The sequence below is a fragment of the Myotis davidii genome, unplaced genomic scaffold (genome assembly GCF_000327345.1).
Source record: "Myotis davidii unplaced genomic scaffold, ASM32734v1 scaffold1330, whole genome shotgun sequence".
NCBI lineage: Eukaryota > Metazoa > Chordata > Mammalia > Chiroptera > Vespertilionidae > Myotis > Myotis davidii.
In genome coordinates this window covers 2,206,269-2,216,596 of record NW_006283826.1, presented here as the reverse complement: position 1 = coordinate 2,216,596, position 10,328 = coordinate 2,206,269, and the positions used below count along the sequence as shown (strand labels likewise).

At 47.6% G+C, this 10,328-nt stretch overlaps 1 protein-coding gene across 1 annotated transcript in view; it reads left to right on the top strand.

Annotated features, from left to right (window-relative positions):
• Nucleotides 1-10,328, top strand: part of KSR2 (kinase suppressor of ras 2) — a 272,026-nt gene that overhangs the window by 101,173 nt on the left and 160,525 nt on the right. The window contains exon 4 of the mRNA XM_015567589.1: nucleotides 3,995-4,508. Within this exon, the coding sequence (XP_015423075.1) occupies nucleotides 3,995-4,508 (514 nt within the window). The remainder of the gene's footprint in view (nucleotides 1-3,994; nucleotides 4,509-10,328) is intronic.

Genomic DNA, 10,328 nt, shown 5'->3' with positions numbered 1-10,328 from the left:
GTCGAACGACCCTTTCACAGGGGTCGCCTAAGACCATCCTGCATATCAGATATTTACATTATGATTCATAACAGTAGCAACATTATAGTTATGAAGTAGCAACGAAAATAATTTTATGGTTGGGGGTCACCACGACATGAGGAACTGTATTAAAGGGTTGTGGCATTAGGAAGGCTGAGAACTGCTCTACATTATGGGTGTCCTAAAGCATGACGGTGGTTTGGGTGTATCCCCTGGGCGTTTGGAATATTTGTCGTGGGATTCTGGGTCTCCTTTGGAGAATATTGATTTTTGCTTGTTCGTTTGGATTTTTGAAGCCACCAATCTGTTTAGGTCAGACTGCACATCCATCTTGCCTTCTGTGGGAGGCGGTCCCGGGCCAGATCATTTTTCACAATTTTCTGTGTGCTTCTTTGGGTTTGTTCAAAGCCAGTGTCTCTTGGCACACAAAGAATGCCTGGATGGAGTGCAGTGCTGGTGGGAATGTAGAATGGCTCAGCCACAGTGGGAAACAGTTTGGTGGTTTCTCAGAAGGTTAAACATGAATGAATATGTGGTCCAGCAAGTCTACTTCTAGGTATACACCCCAAAGAGCCGAAAAATAGTTGTTCAAACAAATACTTGTATGCAAATGTTCTTAATAGCCAAAAGGTGGGAACAACCTGAATGTCCATGAGCTGATAAATGGATGCACAACATGTGATCTGACCACATCATGGAATATTACTCAGCCAAGGGGCGAGATTCTGATCCAGGATGTAACATGGGTGCACCTTGAAAACACTTTGCAAGGTGACAGAAGCCAGCCAGCCGGCGTGGCTCAGTGGTTGAACATCAGTCCATGAACCAAGAGGTCCCTGTTCAAATCCCAGTCAGGGCACATGCCTGGATTGAGGGCTCAATCTCCAGTGGGGGGCATGTGGGAGGCAGCTGATGGATGTCTCTCTCTCATAGATGTTTCTATCTATCCTTCTCCCTCCCTCTCTCTCTAAAATAAGTAAAAAGATATATTTTTTTAAAGAAGCCATCACAAAAGACCACACATTGTGTGATTCCACTTGTATGAGCTATTCAGAGTAGGTGAATCCATAGAGACGGGCAGCAGGTTAGTGGTTGCTGGGAGGAAGAAGGAATGGGGAATGACTGGTTGGTAGGTGTGATCTTTTCTTTGGGGATTGATGAATATATTTTGAAATTGATAGAGACAGCATTGTAAATGTACTAAATGCCACTGAATTCAACACTTTAAAATGGTTAACGTGGATTTCATCTCAATAAAAACAAATCAGAAAAAAAAGAGCTTTGTTAAAACAGAAAAGCTACCTACCCTAAAGTTAGTGACTAAAGGTTAATCAGGCCAGATCTCGTGGTGGGGCGTAAAATCGCAAATGCCTTGTAGAGCCGGACCTGGGAAGGATTACCAGGTCAGAACCCATGGTCTCTGCCCCATCCCATCTCCCAGGTGACTGACCTGCAAAGGCTGGGGTCAGTACACTTGTTTAGTTTGACTTGGGGACATTCTGAGGGAGGGACAGTGCCCAGAGGGACCCAGGGTTTGGTTGGATGCTGAGCTCATTCATGAAGTCTTAGGTTAAGATTCTGGACACTGTTGAATTGCTCTGACAACTGTGTGCTTTTCATCTGTCCATACTTACTTCTTTTTGCAATCATACACACTAGAAACTTGAAAATTCTTCCTGGATTTCAGATCTTACCCTTGCAAGGATTATGGCTGAAACCAGTGTCCTATTTGACTTTTGGAGGGTCAGAGCGTTGTTTCTGGTGGTGATCTGAAGGTCTGTGGGAAAGCGTTCAGACTTTCCAGGGCTTTCGAGGGAGATGGGGGCTCCCGAGAGAGCCATGGTGGTGAGGGGTGCACACCTGGATTGGAAGCCGCACTCTTACCTGCAGTGTGATCTTGGGCAGTTCAGTGTCTTAGATAATCCTTTGTTTCCACCCCTGGAAAATGGAGACAATAGCAGAATTTTCTTTATAGGGTCTCAGGAGGATAATGTAAAGTGATGCGTATAAAATACTTAGAAGACTATCTGGTAAATGCTCAATAAACAGTAACTACTATTTGTGTGAATGATAATTGTTCTTACTATGATTTTTTTTGCATAACTAGTGACTCTACTAGTATTTAAACATTTTCAAACAGCATCTAAAAGTTCCATTTCTTGCTACAAAATTATGAGGATTAAAGTAAAAACTTACTTTTTTTTTTTTCATCAGTAACTTCAGTCTAGTATATTCAATCAACATCTAATTCTCTCTGGAAAGCTTGGAGGATTAAACTAACAAGGGCTTTGAAATATTCATAGAAGTTGCAAGAAATGGCGATTCTGAACAGTAGTCTCTTTGCCAGTCCTGCTTTTGAAGGGCTAAAGCGCATGTGCACCCAAGGCTGGCTCTGAAAGTCTGACGAATTCTGAGTCGTGCATTGTCCTGTTTATAGCATTTTAATGGGAAGGGATGAAGAAGTTAGACATTTGCCTAGATTTTTTGAAATCATTTCCTCCCTTGAAAATGTCTTTTATTTCTTAGTCCCTTCCTAGAGAATATCAAAAGAAAACCCCCTGCATCTTGAAATGTCTCTCATCAATCCCCAGACCTTTCACACCTTAAAATCTATTCCCTTCTCCCCGCCCATCTCAAGACCTGAAATAAAATGGTTTTGCAGAAATGGATGACAAGATAGCAAGGGTTGCGATTAATAACCCTCCAAACACCTTGGTACACACCTCCCCTATTTAAAATGAAAAATTACCCTTTTCCCCGAGACTCTATTAAAAAGGGGATCAAAAGCAGCAGGGAAGAGTTGATATAATGCAGTCCATCCGCAGCAGCCTTCGAAGGGAGGAGTGGAGGCCCCGCCAGTGGAGCAGCTGGCAGTGGGACGATGATGAGGCTCTTTGCCTCTTCATCCCCAAACTTCTCATTTTGAAATGGAGGCATGGAGAGGCGAGGATTTGATGGTGATGGGAACTGGGCGGGGTAAAACCTTTCTTCCTCTCTGTTCATCGGGGCACGTTAATTTGAAACAACTTCAGGACGGGGATACTTGGGGGCAACTCGGTGTTTCCTTGAATCTAGTGGAGGTGTGTGTGTATGTGTGTATGTGTGTGTGTGTGTGTGTGTGTGTGTGTGTGAACAACTGTAGGTGAAGGGCGGCAGTGAGCCCAGCTTATCTATAGGTGGCTACCCTGGAAGAGGTTTTAGCCAAGTCCTATCACTCATTCACACTCAGTTATAAAATGAATCAATAGGACCTACTTTACAGGGCAGGTAAGGGAAGCACAGTGAATGGCTGGGGAGCAAATTGGATGAGTCCCAGGCACCTAGACTAGATGTCTCCAGCGACCTCAATCACCTGCCTACTTGCCTGCATCATCGTGCTGGTCCAGGCTCTGAGCTGACGGCTTCACTCACTTTATCTCATTGTGTGCTCCTTACTTCACTCTGATATTTGCTCAGATGCCCACTGTCACTTCCTCATTCTCTGCTGACTGAAGGGACTCCCCAGCATTGTTTTTTTTTTTGTGTGTATGTGTGTGTGTGTATGTGTGTGTGTGTGTGTGTGTGTGTGTTCCAAGCCCTGCTTTCTTTCCCATTATTGCACTTATTATCACTGACAATCACAGATAATGTATTGTACATGGCATCTTATAGATAATACTAGAGGCCCTATCACACATTCTTTCCATTTCACCCAGAGAGGGCAAGAGCTATAGTTAGTGACAATGTCCTAGTTGCTTCTTTTATGCCTTGGAATGCAGTGTATTATGAAGATAACTTAAAAAATATTTTTACTTTCTTAAACAGGTTTTACGTATGTTAATTGGACAATAAACTTGTATTCCTTGAGCAAATACAGTGTAGTGTGCATATGCTGTCACATGTGTAGTGTGTATACAGTGTAAAGTGCACATATGAATAAGTACAGAGAGTGTAACACACCTGTTTTGTTCTCTGCTTCTTTGTTACAACTCAGGCGGCAACCTTTCCAAACAAGACTGGACCATCCAGTGGCCCACCACGGAGACGGGGAAGGAGAACAGCCCAGTGTGTGCCCCGGAGCCGACGCCATGGATCCGCACCCACCTCTCCCAGAGCCCCAGGGTGCAGTCCAAGTGTGCCCAGCTGTACTGTCACGCCAGCCCCACCCCTGGGGCCCCTGTGTATACCCAAGTGGACAGGCTCACCGTGGACACCTACCCGGGCCTGTGCCCGCCACCGCCCCTGGAATCAGGCCACCGTTCCCTGCCCCCGTCGCCCCGGCAGCGGCATGCAGTCCGCACCCCGCCACGCACCCCCAATATCGTCACCACCGTGACCCCGCCAGGCACGCCACCCATGAGGAGGAAGAACAAGCTGAAGCCCCCAGGGACCCCGCCGCCCTCCTCCCGGAAGCTGATCCACTTGCTCCCGGGGTTCACGGCCCTGCATCGGAGCAAGTCCCACGAATTCCAGCTGGGCCACCGCGTGGATGAGGCCCATACACCCAAGTGAGTGCATGGTGGGTGCCCTGGGGCAGCTGAGCCTGGGGCTGTGGGAGGGGGTGGGGGGGGGCTGCCTTGAGGCCCAGGACCTGCCCAACTCAGGGAAGCCTGAATAGACTTATGTTTCCCTCCTCCAGTTGAATGAAAGATCCATGAGAAAATAGAGTGGAATTTTCCAGAAATGACCCTTCTGAATACTATTATTGTCCTAAAGTAGGGGTCTGCAAACTGTAGTTTGGGGTCAAATATGAATCTCTGGCCACAAAGTCAGGTTCATATGTATTGTCCCTGGCTGCTCTCCCACCGTGATGGCGGCGTTGAGTATGGCCCGCAAAGCCATAGATACTGACCACGGGGCCCTTGCCGGGGAAGTTTGCCCACTTCTGGGGGGGTCTACCTTAGTATTACCCCTAGAAATAGGATGTGAATGTCACGGGCAATATAATGTTTTCTAGTGGCCACATTCAAAAGAGTGAAAATAAACAAGGGCTAGGCATTTCCATAATATGTGTTATGTAGCCCATTATATCAAAATGTTGTCACTGTAGTGTGGAGTCTGGAGGCATTTTGCTGTCTTTTCCCCCGCCATATGTTCAAAATCCAGTGTATATTTTATGCTTACTGCTGACCTTGATTTGGATTGCCTTCCTTTCAAGTGTGAAATGGCTACACGGGCGAGGGGCTATTGTCCAGGTCAGCCCTCGGCCCACCCTGTGCAAGGGACATGCTTAGTGCTGTAGCTAAGATGCATGTCCTGACCTGCTCAGCTTCCTTGTCCAAATGTTAGTTGACCATACACACATGCGGGTTCATTTCTGGGCTCTTGATTCTCTTCTGTTGGTCTGTGTGTCTATCTTCATGCCAGGGCCACGCTTTAAACATCAGCCTTTCTTTGGACCCCTGTGGGATTTATGGGCTGAATTGCCCACTTCCTCCTGGTCTGCCAAATCGATTGGGCCGACCTTCAGTGTTTCTTGAAATTGTGTATCAGGATTCAGGTTAAGTTCAGCTTTGCCCATCAGAGGTCTTCTGTTCAGTTTAGCAAGCTCTACACTTCCTCAAGGAAGGCCCTCCCCGGGCACACCTCCTAGGGCTGCCGAGCTTCGTGGCAAGGAGCCAGCAGAGGAGAGCGGTGGAGTGGTCAGTTTGGTGGTGTGGACGATGCCATGTAACTACTTGGCCTGGGACCACGCCACCATATCCACAGGGACACGAGGGCACCTGAACGTTAGATGTTAAAAAAGATGCAAGATAGAGTCAGTGGTGCCTGGACTGTGTGGGCCGGGGGAGCAGGGCTGGAGAGGGATTCTAACCAGGGAGATGAATGAAGGGCTTATAGAGAGACATTAGTTGAGTTGAGTTGAGTTCTAATAAGTAGACTGATAACAATAGCCAGCATTTACATCCTGGTTCTGCCAGGAAGTAGCCTTGTGACCTTTGACTTAACCTCTCCACAGCTTAGCTTTCTCATCTGTGAACCAAAGGGGTTGGAATACATTTGTGCTTTTAAATCTGCGATCATGCTCACTCCTGGATGGCGCCATCATTTTAGTGGGCTGTGACCAGCACTCCAAAAAGGAAATGGCCTTGCCCAGCCTAGGTCCTGTTGGGATGCATTGCCTGTGGCTGCAAGACCTTCCATGACGCCTCCTTTATGGGCTTGGCTTCCTTCTTTGCCTCCCCTCTCCACGTTGTCATGCTTCCCAGGGCCACCTCCCAAATATACAACTTGTACCCCAAAACCTCTCCCAGGATCTGGTTTTGGATAGGAATAAAGGTAATCATTAATATGATTGCGTTCAGCTCTATACGTAGCTGTGTGCACACATTTTTACTAAATTAAAAGATTTGTTGGTAGAGCCCCAGCTGGGTTGCTCAATTGGTTGGAGCATCTACCAAAAAGGTGGTGGGTTTGATTCCAAGTCAGGGCTCATACCTAGGTTTTGGGTTCCGTCCCTGGTTGGGGCACATACAGGAGGCAACTGATCAGTGTTTCCCTACCATGGACCAGGCACTGGGATACAGAAAGGCGTGTGGAGGCAAATCCCCTGGTCAGTGTGAAAGGCACCAGTGTAAAGAAAGATGTCAAGTTTACACATTTGATCACATTTTGGAACAGTCAAGGGTTTCTTTTCCCCTGAGCAGAAGGGAACAGTGTCAAGGAGAGAAGTAAGTGACATTGGGTGACATTGTAATGGGATCTTGTGGATGCGTTTGAGTAGGCTGGGCCGAGAGGATGGGGAGAAACTCCAGTACCCAGTCTGACCTGATTCAAATGACCGAAGGCAGGCTTGGCACGTCTGGCACGTCTAAGGCCGGCCATTCCTCCTTCTGTTCCAAAGGCGGGCATTTCTCATGGGCTCTGGTGTGCCATCAGAATCCTTCTCAACACAAGGCTCTTGGGAAGTCACTGCCAGTCGGTCAAAACTGGAACGTTCGGTCATCGCATTTCTCTCCCTTCCCAAAGCCCTTCATTCTGTTGATTAGAGCCGGGGATTCTTCTCTTGTTGGGGTTGGGACTGAGAATATGAAACGAAGGTGAGAAAAAGCCGGGGAAGCTTGTATCATCCTTGCGCTAGTAAACAGATTTCCTAGCTGCTGTTGTAGGACACCTGTGGTTTGTAGGTGCTGTGATTATCTTATAGATGGAAGTGTCATCCTACAGGTCCATGTTCATGCAAACCACGCTGCTTAACCATAGGTGGGATGATGGGTTTGGTGTGACACCAGAGTCTCGAAGACATCGTCGTAGTTACTGTTATTGCCACCCTAGAGGGAAGGGCATTAGAGTCACAATTAGGGTTGCGGTACCTGGGAATAAGAGCATTATGATTCATAATAGTAGCAACCCTACTATTCCCAGCATGTCTGCTGTCTAGGAAGCTGCAGGGTTTCCTGAGGGACTTCATTCGTGGAGTGGAATTGATGGTCCCTTTTTTTCTCCGGTGGTAATCATGTTGAATCATGTTGAGTTGTGGCTCCCTCCCCTCTGTGAGAAATGGCTCACCTGTCCAAATTTCAAATGACGGACTAGGAAACAGAAGCATGGCGAAAATGAGACTTTTAATAACACTCTAGAGCAGTGGTTCTCAACCTTCTGGCCCTTTAAATATAGTTCCTCATGTTGTGACCCAACCATGAAATTATTTTCGTTGCTACTTCATAACTGTAATGTTGCTATTGTTATGAATCGTCATGTAAATATCTGATATGCAGGATGGTCTTAGGCGACCCCTGTGAAAGGGTCGTTCGACCGCCAAAGGGGTCGCGACCCAGAGGGTGAGAACCGCTGCACTAGAGAGCGGACACCCATTTTACAGGATCACACTTGGGGCGAGAAACACAGCTGATTTACTTAGACCCTCCTCCAGTTCCTCATTGTCTGAGTACCATTTGGCCACCTATTTCCTAATAGGTCGCCTGGGTCTTGCTGTCTACCATTGGGTTATTTAAAAAATGGGGTGGGGCTTTCTGTAGTCACCTCCATCTCCCTTTGTCTAGGGCAGCGGTTCTCAACCTGTGGGTCGCAACCCCTTTGGCGGTTGAACGATCCTTTCACAGGGGTCGCCTAAGACCATCCTGCATTTCAGATATTTACATTATGATTCATAAGAGTAGCAACATTACAGTTATGAAGTAGCAACGAAAATAATTTTATGGTTGGGTCACAACATGAGGAACTGTATCTGACTCCTGTGAAAGGTTCATTCGACCCCCAAAGGGTCGCAACCCACAGGTTGAGAACCGCTGGTCTAGGGGATTCTTCCTAGGATATGTGCTATCAGCCATGTGTACAGCTCTCATCCTCTCTTCCCACCCCCACATCCTGTTTGTTCTGGGTAATCAATAGCCACCTGGCCACATGCTGTTTCTTTTCTATGAGGATAAATCAGAGGCATATTTCTTACCTCCCCCCACCCCCTCTTTGCCTTGCCACTGGCAGGCGCCAGCCTTCTGGGAGTCACTGTCACTTGGTTGCCAGATTAAATGCCTGAAATCTATTCGCTATAGAGGGTGGTGCTACTTCTGGAAAAGACAAAGAGAAGGCACTGTTCTCTGTCTTGATTTTTGACTTATTTGATAGAATTTGAAACCAACTTCTTAGTGTGATAAATGGGGAGATAGAAACATTCCTCCCAGAGCCAACCTCTCCACTGTGCGTTGGCTCCTGACGGTGGCTTGAGTCATCGGGGGCAGCTGCCCAGCACTTTGATTTAAGATAATGGGGACCGGGATGAGGGCATGATATCAGCGTGGGGTGGACCAGTCACACGGAGACGGGCAGTACGTGAGGCCTTTGAAAGCCAAGACAGAGGACAGGAACAAGGTTGGGGACAGCTGAGACCCCAGAAATGCCTCCAGAAACTGGAGGCCGAGATGAGGAAACTATTCAAAGCCAAGTGTGTGGCCTCAGCATGCCAGGCGTAAGATGCCACAAGACAGTAGCCATGAAACAGTCATGATAGATTATTGTTAAACTAGAAGTCGGGTGCATGAATTCATGCACCAGTGGGGTCCCTCGGCCTGGCCTTTGGGAACAGGTCGAAACTGGCTCAATGACATCCCCTGAGGGGTCCCAGATTGCAAGAGTGTGCAGGCCAGGCCAAGGGACCCCACCAGTACATGATCAGGGCCAGGGAGGGGCTGCAGGAGGACTCCAGAGCATGTCTGGCCCGTCTCACTCAGTCCTGATCAATCAGACCCCAGTAGCAAGCTTAACCTACCAGTCAGAGTGTCTGCCCCCTGGTGGTCAGTGCACGTCATAGTGAGCAGTTGAGCAGCCTTAGCATATCATTAGCATATTACACATTGATTGGTTGAACAGTCAACTGGACACTTAGCATATTAGGCTTTTATTATATAGGATAGGGCACCTCTAGGGTTGATACTGGGGCAGGGGCGGGTCCTGGGCCCATCCCAGAGTGAAACTGGGCTCCACCTGGCTCTCTGTACCACATTATGCCTGATGGAAGGATTTGATGGTTGAGTCTCTCCCATTCATTCATTCATTCATTCATCATACATTTTTACCAAGTCCTACAGGGATTCTCTGGTGGGCAAATGACCGGCTTCCCGGGAGTTTACAGTGGAGAAGGAAAGAATGCTCAGTCAGGAGACTAGAACAGTAAGGTGTGCGGAGCAGGACAAGGAGGGCTCTACCTTGGAAGCATCAATAAGATTTCGAGTTCGAGTTTGAGTCCCAATTTGGGAGAGTCTGAGCCCCACCTGTTAGTGAAACTCTCCTCTCTTCTCCCAGCGTTTGGTCTGGGAGCAGTTACTCCTCCAGTACATGCTTGAGGCTCCTTTGTTCGCTGGGCGGGCTCATTCTTGGGCCTTCCCTGCTCTTCGACTGTCCCAGAGACACAGTGCTGCTGTGCACAGGCCCACGTGAGGTGTCAGCTGCCTGAAGGAGTTGTGCTCTGTTTAGTGGTTTTATTAGGCTCTGCAGTCCAGCAGCAAAAAATACTCACTGGTTTGTTCATGCATTCTGCAAACTTGCTTTTTTTTTAAATATATTTTTTATTGATTAAGATATTACATATGTGTCCTTATCCCCACGTTACTCCCTACTCCCTCCCCCCCCCGCTCATGCTCCCCTGTTGTCCGTGTCCATTGGTTAGGCCTATATGCTTGCATATAAGTCCTTTGGTTGATCTTTACCCCTTACCCCCACCCTCCCCTACCTTCCCTCCAAGGCCCGACAGTCCAATCAATGCCTCTTCGTCTCTCGATCAGTCCTTGTTCATCAATTTATGTTGTTCATTATATTCCACAAAGGAGTGAGATCATGTGGTGTTTATCCTTCTCTGACTGGCTTATTTCACA